Source organism: Chenopodium quinoa, unplaced genomic scaffold (genome assembly GCF_001683475.1).
Source record: "Chenopodium quinoa cultivar QQ74 unplaced genomic scaffold, ASM168347v1, whole genome shotgun sequence".
Lineage (NCBI taxonomy): Eukaryota > Viridiplantae > Streptophyta > Magnoliopsida > Caryophyllales > Amaranthaceae > Chenopodium > Chenopodium quinoa.
In genome coordinates this window covers 7,214,473-7,232,805 of record NW_018745024.1, presented here as the reverse complement: position 1 = coordinate 7,232,805, position 18,333 = coordinate 7,214,473, and the positions used below count along the sequence as shown (strand labels likewise).

The 18,333-nt window shown below is 34.9% G+C and overlaps 2 protein-coding genes and 1 pseudogene across 2 annotated transcripts; all 3 read right to left on the bottom strand.

Annotated features, from left to right (window-relative positions):
• Positions 1-3,386: 3,386 nt before the first annotated feature.
• On the bottom strand, positions 3,387-6,594 carry LOC110708441 (pathogenesis-related protein PR-4-like). The gene is made up of 2 exons (XM_021886569.1): positions 6,269-6,594; positions 3,387-3,675 (listed from the first exon to the last, which is right to left on the bottom strand). The coding sequence occupies exons 1-2, from the start codon at positions 6,530-6,532 to the stop codon at positions 3,511-3,513; spliced, it is 429 nt and encodes a 142-aa protein (XP_021742261.1). The 5' UTR covers positions 6,533-6,594; the 3' UTR covers positions 3,387-3,510.
• A 1,000-nt stretch (positions 6,595-7,594) lies between these two features.
• On the bottom strand, positions 7,595-8,309 carry LOC110708875 (annotated as a pseudogene).
• Positions 8,310-16,539: 8,230 nt separating this feature from the next.
• LOC110708440 (pathogenesis-related protein PR-4-like) lies at positions 16,540-17,867 on the bottom strand. The gene is made up of 2 exons (XM_021886568.1): positions 17,424-17,867; positions 16,540-16,864 (listed from the first exon to the last, which is right to left on the bottom strand). The coding sequence occupies exons 1-2, from the start codon at positions 17,685-17,687 to the stop codon at positions 16,700-16,702; spliced, it is 429 nt and encodes a 142-aa protein (XP_021742260.1). The 5' UTR covers positions 17,688-17,867; the 3' UTR covers positions 16,540-16,699.
• Positions 17,868-18,333: the final 466 nt, after the last annotated feature.

Here is an 18,333-nt window from a genome sequence, read left to right as displayed (position 1 = left end):
TTATTCATTGTGTTTATTAATAATTTCATAAATCAACTTATCTGTTACTAATTAACAAAGTTATATATTCTACAGTTTTTCAGTCACATATACATTGTTACTAATTACTGTACTAACAAAATGAACAAAGATGGTTTGGGGGGGGGGGGGGGGTTGTATTATATAAGATATGATATGTCGCATATCAATAAGGACTATATACAATATAAGACTTTTTAGTTGACTTTTTTTTACATAGTATGAAATGCAGGTCACTAATTATTTTTGTAAAGGAATTTATGAAAACGTGATCCTAATTTAGTAAGGACTTATGAATAAATAATACACTTACTATAATTTAATAACCCGTAACATAGAAAGTTGCTTTGACAAGTAAAATTTATAATGTTTACGTCGTTATTGTTGTTCATGTATGACACTATGAAATCTTACACTAAATGCTCTTTTTAATGGCTAAAGAATTATCATTGCTAAATTATCCATTGTGTTTATACCTAATTTCATGAATCAAAATTATCTGTTACTAATTAAGAAAGTTATATTCTACAGTTTTTATGTAACATATATAAGGTTACTAACTAATGTACTAACCAAATGAAAAAATATGAAAAAGCAAGAGTTTATGACCTGCCTTTGGTTTATGACTTCATACAAAAATTAAAACTGACTTTGATATAAGTCGTTTAATAAGGGCTCAAGTTAAACACTATTTCCAAGTGATAGAGATTATAATATTGATAAGCTCTTTACCGTCTTTTAGTATTTTATATAAGATATGTCGCATATCAATAACGACTATTTACAAATGAAGACTTTTCAGTTAAATGTTTTATATAGAATGAAATACAACCCAATGATTATATTTCAGGGGACCTTATCAAATCGTGATCCTAGATTCTTAAGGATTTGAGAAGAAACAATACATTTATTACAATTTCATATTCCGTAACATAGAAAGTTCCTTTGACAAGTATACACTTTTTAATTGTTTGAAAGTGATCCGTCAACAAATTGATAACATTTACTTCATTTTTTTTATTGTGACATATGACAATTTTCACACTAAATAATCATTACAATTGCTAAAAAACCATCATTGCTTAATTACACAAGATCACTATAAATGTAACAAAAAAATATAATAAAAGGAAGAAACATTGCTTTTTAACATTCACGTTACTCGGAATCGATATGTGCTTACGAAATATAATTCCCTATGTTACTAAGATTTATAGTATGTTTTGTTTGTGTCGTTTTCAGACTTGTGTGTACCATGTATAGTTTCCTGAGTTACTAAAAAAATTTCTAATGACATTGTTCGAATATTTTGGGGGTTTTCCGCCATTGTCGACGACCTAACACCATTCTCAACCATTGCTATTGTCGACTTTCAAATCTCCTAATTACTCATTAATCAATTTGGCCCTCGGTTACTTGTGTGCCTATAACAAATATAGTATTCCAACAAAATATCCAATTTTATTTGAAATCGATAGGACGAAGAACACACCCATTTCACTGCTTCAATTGAAAATTAGTATATTCCGCAAACATACTCATTTACAAATAGGAGACGATTAATGGAGGAAGAATAAGTCAATTAAACTACAAAATATATAACACAATAGATTCTACAAATAATATATAAACGTTTACACAATTAACTGGAATATATCCAATTCGAAAACCCCCAAATCGAAAATTTCAGAAACCTAATTAACTCAAATTTCTCAATATTCTCAGGTAAACAACGATTATTTTGTTCAATTAAACAAAATAATCTTTGCGGATGATGTAAATTTAAGCTTTTGCATGTATAATGAAGCAACTTCAAGGTTTTTTTGTTCATCTTCCATCGTCGCCCATATCGTCCTCTCTCTATGCGATGTTCATCGATGTTGCAGAAACGATTTTTTTTAATTTTTTTTTAAAAAAATAATAAATTAATTGCATTGGAAATGACAATTAATTTGAATTTCAAACCTTTGAATTTTCATTCAAATTTGAATGAAATTTGAAAAGAAGTGGAATTTGGGCCCCAAACAAACACCCAATCAAAGGTTGCCATGTCACAATGTATGTGGTTCCCACATACAGTGAATGTATGTGTAGCTTTTTCGTATGCAAACATGCAGTCATAAGTCTAAATGTTGATTGTTGTGTTATTAATATATAATTAACATAGGAATATCTAAGATCTTTCATAGATGTTTTTAATAAATGTTGATTGTTGTGTTATTAATAATTAGTAAATAAACCATCATCTTCCGGCCTGAAGTAAATAAAGACAAAACCATAAACTAACACAAATAAAGATGGAATAATATCAAAGAAGGTATTATATGATCTTTCATTCACTTACACTAGTCACTAATTCTAACTCTTTTCTAATAGAATTAAGAATTATATTAGATGGCTAATTAATGGCTAATGCCATTAAACGTTTCATACAAACAGAGAATCTACCAATAAGGCTAGGAAAGACGAACTCCGCGGAAAATAGTTACTGCATTAAAAACAGAGTATCTCGCTAAGCAAGATGATCTAGATTTTGATGCATCTGAGGGAAGATGATCTGTATTTTTGTAAAATTTTATTTTATTACTAATAGAATTGTATAGTCAAATAAATGAATGGCCATGATTTAATACTGCATATCAATGGTGCATATTTAAAAGTTACAATGGCTAATTATTGTAGCCCTTGCAAAATTGTCCATCAAAAGAAAAGGAAAAAAAAAGAAAAGAAAGAGGTAATGGGAGAGTTAATTTTTTTTATTGTGTTTCTCTCAAATTGTAATATGAGAGCTCTAGTTATCTCTCACGAATAATACTATTGTAATATGTTAGCTCTAGTTATCTCAAATTGTAATATGAGAGCTCTAGTAATTTTTTTTATTGTGTTTCTCCCAATAGCTGATTTAGAAATTATCACATAAACATAAGCAAAAGAAGAGGAAAGTCAGTCTATGTTCCACTAATCACTATTTAAACAAGGTAAGAAACACACGCAAATGCGTGTGTGTGCATGCGCAATATAAAAAATTCGCTAAATTCTCCTCTTTATCTTATAAGCTAAGGGGTCCACCATATAAAAATTATTACGTAGAAGGAAAAAAAAAATCAAGAGCAATTTTATTTTTTATAGGGAGTAAGAACAGTTAAAGATATACATTTATGTGAAAGAAGTGGAGCACTATTTATCGACGAAGAAGTCCTTTCTCTTTATATAGTACAATAGATAAACAATTTATTAAATACTTCTATTATTATTATCCTTATGTTAGCATAGCCGCAAAATCCATTATACTTTATTTAAGTAAATCTTAATTGAAATATGCTTAATATTTGAAGGGGAATTTGAGACACCATTTTGTCACCAGAAGATTACCAATGTATATAATGAGATGTCCTTTATTCATATAGTAGCTTATTTGAGATTATTACATAAAACATAGGCAATTCAAAGATACATAGGCTAGGTGACTACATAAGTCATTAGGTAGTGAATTTAGCAACCAACAAACTGGTAATTGACTTGAAGGTGGCCTTGAGCGATGCCTTGACCGTTGGTGTCAATTTGTTTAAAGACATTAACATCAAGGTCTAACCCTCCATTGCTGCATTGATCAACTATTCTCACCGTTACTTGGGCGTTCGTTGCCCTGTTCGTTACCTGCACCAGAACTACCGTTAGTAAACTTTCTTTTTTTTTTTCCCAAATAATCTCTATATTTTTTTTAAATCACAAAATCAGATAACGTCTCCAATTAAGCATTTTACTTTTGACTTTTCAAGGTTAAATTAAATATAATGACTATTTATATTTTTTTATTTTTGACACGGGACTATTTTTAATTTCATTTTTTTTGTTACTTCTCTAATGGTCACACGTCAAAAATAGATATTCCCTCCGTCCTAAAAAGAACGACCCATTTGGTCAAAACTTTGTCCCAAAAAGAATGACTCATTTGCATTAAAACACCACCAATTTGCAACAATATTTGTGCAAAATTAGCTTCCCCATATAAAAATTTGATTTTTCATGTTATTTTATTACTTTCTCTCTCTATTTTTTAACATACCCCATGTAAATTTATCTTTCCAATATAGTTTTACTTCTTTTACTTAACTTCTTTAATACCCGCGTAATCAACTCAAATGGGTCGTTCTTTTTGGGACGGAGGGAGTATTTGATAGCATTATACTTTTTTTTTTAAACCCAATAGCATCATACTTTGTTGTCAAATTAAATGCAAAAGTTCATAGATAAAGAAGTACTCGAAAGTATTAATGTGTAAATTCTAAATTATAGTAGTTGCTTAAACCATAAGCTTAACTATTGGTGGAAGGTGATTGAATGTAGTTATTTATGTCATCTTTGACTTTTCAATGCCTAATTTAATTAAAATTCATTTTTCTAATTTCTGAAATTCATTTTTAATTTCAGAAAATCAAAATTAAATTAAAAAAAACAAAATTAAAAAAAAAAAAAAAAAAGCTATTCATCAATGTTTTTCATTATTCTTCATCCAAAATCAAAACTTTTCGAAAATTTGTCAGATTTATTCATCAATTCGTCAACTAATTGAATGTTAGGCTCGATTTATCTATGTTCATCAATTCGTGAAGTATCGTTTCATTTTTAATCCTTTGTTAACGAAAAATTAGTCGCATAAGTCTTGGAAATATTGCGGTGTCTGACGTTTGAGTCATTTGGGTTCAATTAATGGGGTTTTTTAGACTGAGCAATCGGAGAAAACAACTATATATATTGAATTTTTTTTTTTTGCGCGAACTTAATCCGTGGGTAAGGTAATTACCTGAGAAAAATGTCTTACACTAAAATTTTCTAGTGTTAATTATCTTACCAAATAAATTATAGTCAATGTATATAATGTTTAAAACATAAAAAAAAATAAGTCTATAAAAAAAATTTAAAAAAAAAAAAAGAAAGGTATATTTGAGACCAAGTTTCACATCAACAAGATAAAATAGGATGACCAATATAGCTATATAGATACATAAATATGGATAACTAATCAACAATCAAAATATAACCATTAAATTTAAATATGACACCTACTAGCTAGCTAAGATTTATACTTGGTCAAACTTACATCCGACGTGAGCTTGATTAAGCACAAAGAACAGAGGATTTTCAGTGCAGCATGCCACATGATGCGGCACGGGTTACTTGTATTCTGGGGTTACTTGTAGGATGTTACATGTATTCTGGGGTTACTTGTAGGGTGTTACTTGTATTATCAGGTTATTTATATGGGTTACTTGTATCGTGGGGTTACTTGTATTCTGAGTAACTCTTACAAATAACTCTAGACAAAAATCTCATACCAAACCAGCAATACCCTACAAGTAACCCCTGATCAAAACCGGTAACACCCATACAAGTAACCCTAGAATACAAGTAACACCTATAAGTAACCTCTGATAAAATCAGTAACAGCCTACAAGTAACTCCAACCAAAACCAGTACACCCATACAAGTAACCCCAGAATACAAGTAACACCTACAAGTAACCCCTGACAAAACCAATAACACCATACAAGTAACCCCGACCAAAACCAGTATCACCCATACAAGTAACCCTAGAATATAAGTAACACCTATAAGTAACCTCTGACAAAACAAGTAACACCCTACAAGTAACCCCGACCAAAACCAGTAACACCCATACAAGTAACCCCATAATACAAGTAACACCTACAAGTAACCCCTGACAAAACCAGTAACACTCTACAAGTAACCCCGACCAAAACCAGTAACACATATACAAGTAACCCCAAAATACAAGTAACCCCCTGACAAAACCAGTAACACCCTACAAGTAACCCCTGCCGCACCATGTGGCCAGCCACATACAAAAATTTGTACACAAAGAAAGGTACTCTGTATTAGTTATGGATTAAAGATGTACGAAGTATTAGCTATAAGTTATTTTTAAAATAAAAAAATAAAATAAAATAAAATAAAATAAAAGGATTAGCTATAAGTATTTAAGATACAACTAATATATAATTTTGTTTTGTTTTGTTTTTTTAGATGAACTAACATATATAAATTTTGATGTATAGGTGCTCTAAAAAAATTAAGTTAAATACTCCGTAGTTTATGGTCATAATCTCATAGAGACTGATCCTTAGTCAACATTTAAATTTGACATAAAATACTATAATATGCTTATGTAGCTAAAAATGCACGAAATATATTACTTGTCACAGCAAATTCGTAAATGTAAAATACTTACCCTGAGGCACTTTCCACAAGAAGCTCGGCCAGTAGGACCAGCAGGACCACAGAAGGCAGTCCAACCATATTTTTGGCGCCATGACAAAGGCTGGTTAGCATCCCATGTTGCACAATACACACTCGCTCTGTTATAATCCCACCCTATATTTTGTGGGTTATAGTTATTGTACGTTGCCCTCACGTTACTCGCACTTTGGGCGGCTGCGCCAACTGCCAGTGCAAGGCACACCGCAAACATCACCATAATACTCTTGCTCTCCATTTTTCACAACTTTTTTTAAAAACTTACTTCACGATTTAATAATTTGTTTGATGATTTTGCTAGAAAATATAGCCAATTTATAGAAATTAATATGGTGTAAGATTTACTACAATGCCCTTAGAGTTGGAAATAATTATTGTTTTGTTTGAAAATTATACCTTAGCTTCTAGTACATTTAATGTTATTGCCGTACTTAACACGGTCATGTACATGTATTAGCAGCCTTCATATACTTTATGGACAAATCTTAGTCAAAATAAGTTAATAATTAATAGTGTACCATCTTTTCTTTCTAACTTGCCAAACTAAAAGAGGCTGCCGTGTTATATGGATAATAAACGTAATCCAAATATCAAATAGCTTGTTAATTTACAAAAATCTTTAGTATGAGTTTCAATTTTTTTTTTTATAAGAATAGTTGGTAGCATACTATTTTAAAGAGTTATTTTATACTTTTTATAAGGTAGGGATAAGGTAGGGAAACATCGAAGCTGATTTAGAAATTATCACATAAAACATAAGCAAAAGAAGAATAAAAAGAAGGTAAAGTCAGATTGCAAGATAGGTTATGCAAATTCAGGTTATCAACTGAAAAAACTTTTTCCTTAACTTCTGTTTAATAAGAACTTAATTCTTTGATTGGTAAACTAGTACATGCAGTATGTGAAGACTTCTGTTTGATAAGAACTTAATTCTTGAATATCCTTTGTCTTGATTAGAAATTAGTATTTAGACTCCAGTAACCATGAAAACATTGTATTGTGTTTAATAAATTACACTTCTCGAAAAGTTACAATCTAAATGCCATGAAATTTATATGAAAGATATTCTCAAATATTTGATTAGTGTATAATCACATTGACCAAAAAATTATTAGGAATCTCTAACTTTTGTTTTTCACTATGTAATCACATAAATAAAAAAAAATACAGGAACATGACAAAAAATAATAGTGATATACGGAGTATAAAAACATGATACATTTACTTCTAAAATATAGTATAATAATAAGTGTTGCAGTTTTAATAAAACAAAGAGTGATTCATCATATGAAGAAATCAATCATCTTGAGAGTGGAATGGCCTCAAGTGGCACAACTTTTTGCAAAGTAATTCCAAACTTTTCTTCCAAGTCAATATCGAACGGATTTTGTTTCATGACAATACTTCCAATTGAATGAATGAAGAAGGGTAGCCAACATTAGATGTGTCATTCTATAGGCAAGTGGCATTCCGGGACATATTCTTCTTCCTGTACCAAAGGGTATTAGCTCAAAGTCTCGTCCTTTAAAATCAATTTTTGTATCCAAAAATCGTTCAGGAGAAAACAATTTAGGATTTGGCCATACTTTTGGATTGCGGCCAATTGACCATACATTAACCCAAATAGTTGAGTTTTTAGGCAACATAAAGTTGCTTAATTGTATATCTTTCTCAGCCTTGTGAGGGACCAAAAATGGGGCAGATGGATGCAATCTGAACGTTTCTTTCAAAATTGCTTGAATATATGGTAATTTTGGAATATCTGATTCTTTTACAAATTCATCTTTACAAATTACTTTTTCTATCTCAATTTGAGCCTTTTGAGGCTTTTCTGGACTGCGCAATAATTCTGTATTGCGGGATATATTTAGGGAATATTTTAGGATATATTTTGTATCATAATTTATGCCTAGAATATCTCTATGATATATTTTTGGTAGTTTCCTAATCCTATCATAATAGGGTTAAGCTTGTATTATATATGGGGTGAAGAGTAATCAATACAATAAAGTCATTGAGTTTTATTCAATTTAGCATGGTATCAAGAGCAAGGTTTATTTTTTGAGTTTTTTTTATCCCGTAAACAATGGCTGGGGATGATGTTCCACCTCCACCGCCACCTCCTTTCACAGAAATTAAACCAAATTCACCGTTTTACCTTGGGTCGCAAGATCGACCTGGGGATTTTATTACCCCTACACGACTCAAAACTGATAACTATGACGATTGGGCTGCGGATATACAGACTGCGTTGGAGGCTCGACGAAAATTCGGCTTCTTGGATGGCTCGATCTTAGCCCCTGTACATCCGTGCACTCAATCAGATTGGACGGCCATCAACGCAATGTTAATTTCTTGGATTACCAATACCATCGATCCAGAGGTAAGGTCGTCCCTTTCTAAATTTCGTGAGGCTAGACTTTTATGGCGGCACCTCAAGCAACGTTTTGCTCAAACCAATGGCCCTAGAATTCAACAATTAAAATCATCGATTGCTAAGTGTGAACAAACTAGATCGATGTCTGTTTCTGTTTATTATGGTAAATTGCATGCTTTATGGCAAGAATTAGATCACCATGAACCTTTAATTTCTTGTTCTTGCTGTTCGAAGTGTACGGCTGGGCAATTGCATGAAGCTGGGCGTGAACAAGCTAAATTACATGATTTTTTTAATGGGTCTTTATTCTGATTTTTATGCCTCTTTGCGTACAAATATTTTGTCTCAAGATCCCCTCCCTAGTCTAGATAGAGCATATCAATTGGTGGTACAAGATGAAAGAGTGCGTACGGCAAAGCTAGAGCATGAACAAAAGCCTCCTAATGCTCTCGGCTTTGCTGTACGAACAGGGGCAGGCAGGGGAGCTTCAGACCGTGGCCGTGATGGTGGTATAGTGTGTGGTAAATGCAAGAAAATTGGTCATGAGACTTCTAATTGTTGGTCTGACAAGACTTGCAATTATTGTAAGAAGGGTCACATTGAGAGCAAGTGTTATGATCTTCATGGTCGGCCCTCATCGATTGATAATGGTCAGGGGGGAGGTACACCGCTGGCCGGGGTCAAAGTTTGGTACGGGCAAATGCAGTTTCGGGTGCTTCAACTGACAGCTCTTCTCATGGTCAAGTGTTTTCAAGTGAACAGTGGAAGGCTATTACAGGTTTGTTCGGTAATGCTAATGTTCCCGAGCATCGCTTGAATGGTAAGTTTGATGTTACCTCTTGGATTATTGACATAGGGGCAACACATCATGTGACCGGAGATGAATCTTGGTTGTTTGATACAAAGAGTTTTGAATGTCCCGCTGGTCTACCCAACGGGGACACTGTTGTGGCTTCTTTGGTTGGTTCTGTTCGTTTTTCGGACAAGCTCACTTTAACTGGAGTTCTTTTTGTTCCTAATTTGAGTTGTAATCTGCTTTCTGTTTCACAAATAACAGATGAACTTAATTGCATTTTCCAATTTAACCCTTATATGTGTGCTATACAGGACCAAACAAAGGAGCTGATTGGAACGGGAGCTAGGAGAGACGGACTATACTATTTTAGCAAATCGGATTCGGTGCATCATGTCGGTGTTGACAAAGAAATTTCAAGCTTGGAGTTGTGGCATCGTCGCATGGGTCATCCTTCCGAGAAAGTAGTTAAGTTGCTGCCTCATGTTAGTAGTAATAAAAGTTGTCTTGTTAAGGGGTGTGAAGTATGTATGCGTGCTAAGCATCCTAGAGAACAATTTCCGTTAAGTGATAGTAGGGCTTCTAGAGTTTTTGAGAAAATACATTGTGATTTGTGGGGTCCATATAGACATGCTTCGTCATGTGGAGCTCGTTATTTTTTTACTATTGTTGATGATTATTCTAGAGCAGTCTGGATTTATTTGTTGGTTGATAAAACAGAAGTTTTTAGAATGTTTATGGAATTTATTGCAATGGTTGATAGACAATTTTCTCAAACAATTAAAATTGTGAAGAGTGATAATGGTACTGAGTTTAATCGTCTTCTTGATTATTTTTCTGCTACGGGCATTATTTTCCAAACTTCTTGTGTGGGTACCCCACAGCAAAATGGGAGGGTTGAGCGAAAACATAAACACATTCTCAATGTCGGGAGAGCTTTGAGGTTTCAAGCAAATTTGCCAATTTATTTTTGGGGGGAGTGTGTTCTTGTCGCCGCTCATTTAATTAATCGTACTCCAACACCTTTGCTACAAAATAAAACACCCTTTTAAATCCTATTCAATAAACCTCCTTCTTTTGATGCTATTCGTACTTTTGGGTGTTTGTGTTTTGCTCATAATCAAAAAACGAATGGTGACAAGTTTGCTAGTAGGAGTAGAAAATGTGTTTTTGTGGGATATCCTTTTGGAAAGAAAGGGTGGAAGTTGTATGATCTTGAGTCTAAGGTGTTTTTGGTGTCTCGTGATGTGAAATTTATTGAGGGAGTTTTCCCATATGCAAGCCCGGAAGCTGTCAATATAGTGCCTACAATGTGTGCTAATGACCATGATATTCATGAGGATTTCTTAGAAAATGTGACATGGGGTGATGTTGGTGAATATGAAATTATTTTTTATGGGGAAGAGCAGCCTGTTTTGTACACAGAGCAAGCAGCCCCGCATACACAACAGGCTGCGGGTGCTGAGAGCACAGCAAGCACCGCTGTTGGCCAACCCAAGGAAAATCCAGCGGGCGCTGGTTCTGGCAGCAGCACTGCCGTGTCTGGCAGCAGCCCCGAGCAGAGTGGCAGCGACACTCCAGCAGCACCACACGATCAGCAGCCTCAACCCGAGGTCTTGGGTAGGGGGCACCGTGAGAAATACCGATCCGTGAAGCTTCGTGATCATGTGACATACTCCGTTTTTGCTAATAGTCCGTCTCCGTCCCCTCCGTCTCCGATCCCTCCTTCAGGTACGCCTTATACTTTAGCACACTATATAAATTGTGACCTGTTTTCTGTGAATTATCGCAAGTTTCTTGCAGCAGTTGTTCAGGGTAAAGATCCCAAATCTTTCAGAGAAGCAATGAAATCTGATGGTTGGCGTCGTTCAATGTAAGAAGAAATCAGGGCATTAGAGGACAATGGAACATGGACCTTAGAGCATCTTCCTCCCGGCAAGAAAGCTCTAGGGAGTCAGTGGGTTTACAAGACAAAATATTTGTCGAATGGTGATATTGAACGTCTTAAGTCACGTTTGGTCGTTTTTGGTAATCATCAGCAGGAAGGTATAGATTATGGTGAAACTTTTGCTCCAGTCGCAAAAATGACAAAAGTTCGGGCTTTCCTTGCTATCGCCACTTCTAAAAATCGGGAGCTTCATCAAATGGATGTTCAGAATGCCTTTTTGCACGGTGATTTGGAAGAGGAGGTGTATATGAAATTACCTCCAGGTTTTGAGAGTTCAGATCCAACTTTGGTGTGTCGTCTGCGAAAATCTTTGTATGGGTTGAAACAGGCTCCAAGGTGTTGGTTTGGAAAATTGACTGCGGCTTTGAAAGGGTATGGTTTTCTACAATCTTACTCTGATTACTCTCTGTTTACATACACTAGGGGTACTGTTCAGATTAATGTGTTGATTTATGTTGATGATCTTATTGTTTCTGGGAATGATTCCGCTGCATTATCTGTGTTCAAGGCTTATCTCTCTGATTGTTTTGAGATGAAGGATCTTGGTCCTTTGAAATATTTTTTGGGCATAGAGGTTGCTCGTAGTAAGTCAGGTTTGTTTTTATGTCAACGGAAATACACCTTGGATATTATTTCTGAAGCAGGATTGTTAGTGTTGAATTAACCACCTTATATTTTGATGATTGACCTACATAAAACAGACTTTGACTAACGACGTTTATGAGTCTTGGTTAAAACAGAAGATTCAGGTTTGAAGTTAAATGTTCCGGAGTAGGAACAACAGAGTTTGGAAGACTTGATGATGAATGCAAGCTTTCAAGATGTCCTCACAACTCTATATTCTTAGTTACTCAGTGTACGAACTTAAGAAACAAAAGTGTTGGAAAGAATTAAGAAGAAACTCGAAGTTCCTGAAGGAACCTGAAGTTCCCGAAGGAACTTGACAATTGACTCAGAAAGTTTTAAACGAAAGTTTTAAAACAGTTTTCATATCCCTTAATTTAAGGAAGTGATAAAAAATCAGTTTTGAAAAAGATTTTATAAATAAATAAATAATTCATTAATTTAAAAAGATAAGTTTTAAATTAATTAATTATTTATCTTTTAATTAATAAATAAATAATTATCTTTTTTTAATTAAATAATTATCTTTTTGAATAACTGATTTTTTTGACTTGGTAAATACTGGCTCCTAGTATTAAGGAGAACGTTGAACTTGGGAGTCAAGCTAAGGAAATCATGTTCCTTAGTATTTGGAACTTGTGAGTGGAAGACCCTCGAGTGAATAACCTCCTTGATCTAGTAAAGTTCATGTTGAAGAAGGGTGTTTTCATCTTAGCATAGCCCTCAGCTAGGCATGCCAAGGGATTGGTAGAAGCATATCCCGCGGCTAGGCATGCCGAGGAGATGATAGAAGCATATCCCTCGACTAGGCATGATGTGGGGTTGTTATATGCATATCCCTCGGCTAGGCATGATGAGGATATGATAGAAGCTTGTCAAGGAGATGATAGAAACATAGCCCTCAGCTAGGCATGTCGAGGAGATGGTAGAGGCTTAGCTCTCGGCTAAGCATGCCGAGACGGTTGATAGAAGCATAGTCCTCGGCTAGGCATGTCGAGGTGTTGATAGAAGCATGGTCCTCGACTAGGCATGTCAAAGGTTTAATGGAGGCATAGCCCTCGGCTAGGCATGCCGAGGCAGTTGATAGATGCATAGTCCCCGGCTAGGCATGCCGAGGTATTGATAGAAGCTTGGTCCCCGGCTAGGCATGCCGAGGTGATGATAGAGGCATAGCCCTTGGCTAGGCATGCCGAGGCGGTTGATAAACTCATGGCCCCCGGCTAGGCATGCCGAGGGGGTTGATAGATGTATAGTCCCCGGCTAGGCATGTCGAGGAGATGATAGAGGCATAGCCTTCAACGGCGGTTGATAGAAGCATATCCCTAGGCTAGACATGCCGAGGAGATGGTAGAGGCTTAGATCTCGGCTAGGCATGCCAAGAAAGCCGAGGAGATGATAGAAGCATAACCCTCAACTAGGCATGCCGAGATGGTTAATAGAAGCATATCCCCCGACTAGGCATATCGAGGAGATGATAGCTAGAGGCATAACCCTCGGCTAGGCATGCCGAGGCGGTTGATAGAAGCATGGCCTTCGGCTAGGTATGCTAAGGGAGTAGCCAGGCAAGCCGAGGGGGTAGCCAAGCAGGCCGAGGGGGTACCCAGGCAAGCTGAGGGGGTATGCTGACATGCCCAGGGGGTAGCCAGGGTATGCTGGTAGGCCAAGGGGGTAGCCAGGCAGGCCGAGAGGGTATGCTGGCAGGCCGAGGAGGTAGCCAGGCAGGCCGAGGGGGTATGCTGGCAGGCCGAGAGGGTATGCTGGCAGGCTGACGGGGTAGCCAGGCAGGCTGAGAGGGTACCCAGGCAATCCAAGGGGGTATGCTAACATGCCCAGGGGGTAGCCAGGCAAGCCGAGGGGGTATGTTGACATGCCTAGGAGGTAGCCAGGCAAGCCGAGGTCCTTGATGTTCGGTGGGGCATGCCGAGAGCCTAATGTAGACCAGCAGGGGGCTCGGCTTGCCCATGATTCTTGAATTGTTCATTTCATTTAAGTGAGTTGTAAAATGATGAGAGCTTAGCTTGTATAAGGGTTTGCCTCTAATATTTTCCTCGACTTCATGCTTATGCCAAGCTGAAAGATTCAGAGCTTCTCTAGTAGCATCTTGATATGTGCTGCGTGGACGCCTAGTGTTCACCATGACTTTTTGTTAACAATCCCCACAGACGGCGCCACCTGTTTCTGGAAACAGAATGCTCTTGGGAGTCTTAGGGTAGTAAGGGTAATCAAGATGTCCTAAAACTATGTCCAATGAATGTCCGAATTTCCCTCAGCTATGCCTTGCTGTCCGAGAGCTAGGCCTGCAAAAGAGAAAGAAGGTTAATTGCCCCGGGGGTGTGACCCGGGAAAGCCCCTCCGATGCTTAAGTCAGCGAACGCACTTTCTAGTGAGAGAAAGTAGAGAGAGAAAGTGTACTTTAGAGAGAGAAAGTAGAGAGAGAAGATCAGAGAATTAGGAAAAAGTTACCATCATCAATGATTGGAGAGCTATTTATAGATGTACTTTCAGGTGGCATGAGTTGTACTTAATTGGACATATTAAGGGTAAATCTGTACTTTTCAACCATTAATGATGGGCTGGACCACGGAGGGTATTTTCGTAATTCCAGGTCAATGGGCTTATGACAATGGACTTGGCCCAAACAGCATGGAAATTTCGCAAGTTAACGAGCTGATTTATGCAATGACGTGGGGCCACTAGTTGTAAAACGTAGCATTTATACTCTGTATAACACTATAATGATACCTCTTGCATTAAACTTAAACAACATTATCTACCTAAAACAATTTAGATCAAACTAATTTGGTCTTGTTCTCTTCAGATTATTTTCAGTTCTATTCAGTTTAGCTCAGTTTAGTTCTTAATTTCCTTCTCTCAGAAAATAATCAGTTCAGTCCAGTTTAATTCAAACAATCAGAACAGGTCCTTAGTCGATTCATAATTCATTTTCTTTCTTTTTTTTCTTTTTTCCTTTTTAAATTGATCTTCCTATTTAGACTCTTATCAATATTCTTACTCCTAAAATAAAGTATTGTGTGGTCCGTGCGTTGTACCAAGTTGATACTTTGATTAAACCTTGTAATAATATTGCATAATGAATATTTATGGTGTCTTTTATTTCTTTTTTAGTTAGACCTTGTGAGTACTTATTTTCATTTTTTACACCGCTGCCTTGACTCCTAGAACGTTAAACTCTTCGTCGAAAGTTAGTCTATAGTTATTTGTTCCACTAATCATTAAATAAACATTATGGCCCTGTTTGGTAGTAAGCTTATTGGGGATATATTAGCTTATTTGACTAACTTTAGCTGATTGATTAGTCAAACAAGCTAATATAAGTGTTTGGTAGTAAGCTTATAGAAAGAGCTTATTCCACTAAATAAGCTCTTTTTGAAAAACCTCATTTTAGGAGCTTTTTCAATTAGCTTATTCATTAATTATTGTGAAATGACACTTATAACCTCATTAAATTTAAAATCCTATCTAAACTACCTACCCCACAATTAGCTTATTGGTCATTTCACATACTCAATCACCTTTAAACTATCAGCTATTTACCAAACACTTTGATATAATCAGTTAATAGAATAAGTTAGTTAAATAAGTTAATAAAATCAGCTAGTCAAAATCAGCTAACTCAATCAGTTTCAGCTTTCAGCTTTCTCCCAAACAAGGCCTTTATCAAATACTTCTATTATTGTAACCAGTATTTTGACCAAGTCAAACTATTAACCACTATTTGATGAAAAGCTAGTGCCAAACAAAGCCTTTGTTTTTTTCCTTTTCTTTTTGATTGCTCTCTTGTAATAATAAAATAGTATGAATGTATCCCTTCATTTTTAGAGTGCCTCATTTTGAATGTTTTGTATTATTCACATAATCCTCTTCAACCAATGTAAGTGCCTTATAGATAAGAGAAAATTTTAATCATGTTGATTACTTGTTGAAATTGTTCCAGTGCATAATTTCGGACTAAGTGGTACCAACTTTTCATAATTTATACTTATATATAGTTTTCCTCAAAAATAAATACTTATATATGAGATATTATTGACAAAAGTTTTTTTTTTTTTTTTTTTTTTTTTTTGACAAGATCAAAAGTTTGTACATATTGACACACAATGCAAGACGAATCAAAATGGGATAATGTAAAAAATAAATGGAGTATCAAGTATATCTCAAGGATATATATCTTTGAAAAATTGTTGAAGTCTCTATCACAATTAAATCATGCATTCAAATTATTTTTAATATTCAATATATGTGCCTCTATCCCCCCCCCCCCTTTTCTTTTAAAATATAAAAGGGATAATTACACACAATTCCCTTTCTTAAAAATAAACAAGACAATTTTATATACTTGTAGCTTTTTTAACTTCCAACATTGTTTTCCTTTACAAATACATACTCCGTAATATATATCCTTTTGTTAACATAGCTGCGTAATCCCTAATACTTTATTTAAGTAAATCTTAATTAAAACGTGCTTGATATTTGAAGGCGAAATTGAGATATGAAATTGAGATATCATTTCTCACTAGAAGATTAGTCAATGCAATGAGATGTCCTTTATTCATATTGTAGCATATTTTGAAAATTATTCATAAAACATAGGCAAAGAAAGTTACATAGGCTAGATGACTACATAAGTCATTAGGTAGTGGAATTAGCAACCAACAAATTGGTAATTGACTTGAAGGTGGCCTTGAGCAATGCCTTGACCGTTGGTGTCAATTTGATTAAAGACATTAACATCAAGGTCTAACCCTCCATTGCTGCATTGATCAACTATTCTCACCGTTACTTGGGCATTCGTTGCCATGTTTGTTACCTGCATCAAAACAACACCCATAAGTTTCACAATACCCATAAGATATATGATGAGATAAGTTAATAATGAAATTTCACGTAATATAATATTTGAGACTAAGTTTCACATCAACAAGATAAAATAGGATGACCAATATTGATACATAAATATGGATTACTAATCAACATCAATTCAATTAAAATATGAAACCTAGCTACTAGCTAAGATTTAAACTTGGTCAAACTTACTTCCAACTAACGTGAGCTTGATTTAACACAAAGATATTACTTTTGGATTTAAGATATATATATATATATATATATATACTACATCCGTTATCTTTTAGTTGCAACTTTGTAATATTTTATATCTCACAAATAATAATCTAAACTTGCAACTGAAAGTTAACGGAGGTAGTATATTAGTTACAAGTATTTAAGATACAAGTAATATAGATTTTGACGTATAGGTGTTCTATAATAATCAACTTAAATAGTTTATGGTCATAATCTCATAGACTCACGAGTCATCATTTGAATTTGTCATAAAATACTACGTAGCGTAATTGTAAAATACTTACCCTGAGACACTTGTCACAAGAAGCTTGACCAGTAGGACCAGCAGGGCCACAAAAGGCAGTCCAACCATATTGTTGGCGCCATGACAAAGGTTGATTAGCATCCCATGTTGCACAATACACACTCGCTGTGTTATAATCCCACCCTATATTTTGTGGGTTATAGTTATTGTACGTTGCCCTCACATTACTCGCACTCTGCGCCGCCGTGCCGACTGCCAGTGCAAGGCATACCGCAACCATCACCATAAAACTCTTGCTCTCCATTTTTCTCAACCTTTTTTTAAAAATAAATTTCAGGATTAAATAATTAGTTTGATGATTTTGCTAGAAAATATAGCCTATTTATAGAAATTAATATGGTGTAAGATTTACTTGGATGCCCTTAGAATTGGAAATAATTGTGGTTGTGTTTGAAAATTATACCTTAGCTTCTAGTACATTTAATGTTATTGCCTTAACGGTCGTGTACCTGTATTATTAGCAGCCTTTATATACTTTGGATGGACAAACTTATGATAAATCTTGGTCAAAATAGCATCACTATTTGTACAATCTTTTCTTTCTATATTGCCGAATTAAATGAGGCTACCGTGTTATATGGATAATAAACACGCGTAATCCAAATACCTAATAGCTTCTTAATTTAATTTTTTAAACAAATCCGTAAAAATTAAAAATTAGTGGCCATATGAGTTCCACCTATTTATAAGGTGGAACTCTTCTTAATTGTTTATAACACTTGAAAATTAACGAATAAAGAGTAATGAACAAAAGAGAATGGAAGGAGTAGTTACTACACCCTTTAGAATAATTGAGACGTTTGATTTTTTTTTTACTGATTATATACTTCTTCTACTCTTTTTTACTTAACCCTCTTTTATTTCGTATACTTTATATGTTATTAATATTT

What these genes read in the sequence shown, in the direction of transcription:
- LOC110708440 (XM_021886568.1), bottom strand. Translation starts at nt 17,687, where the DNA reads ATGGAGAGCAAGAGTTTTATGGTGATGGTTGCGGTATGCCTTGCACTG. An exon ending in CTTGTGACAAGTGTCTCAGG is followed by an intron (nt 16,865 to 17,423) that starts GTAAGTATTTTA and finishes GTTTTGATGCAG; the next exon opens with GTAACAAACATGGCAACGAA.
- LOC110708441 (XM_021886569.1), bottom strand. Translation starts at nt 6,532, where the DNA reads ATGGAGAGCAAGAGTATTATGGTGATGTTTGCGGTGTGCCTTGCACTG. An exon ending in CTTGTGGAAAGTGCCTCAGG is followed by an intron (nt 3,676 to 6,268) that starts GTAAGTATTTTA and finishes GTTCTGGTGCAG; the next exon opens with GTAACGAACAGGGCAACGAA.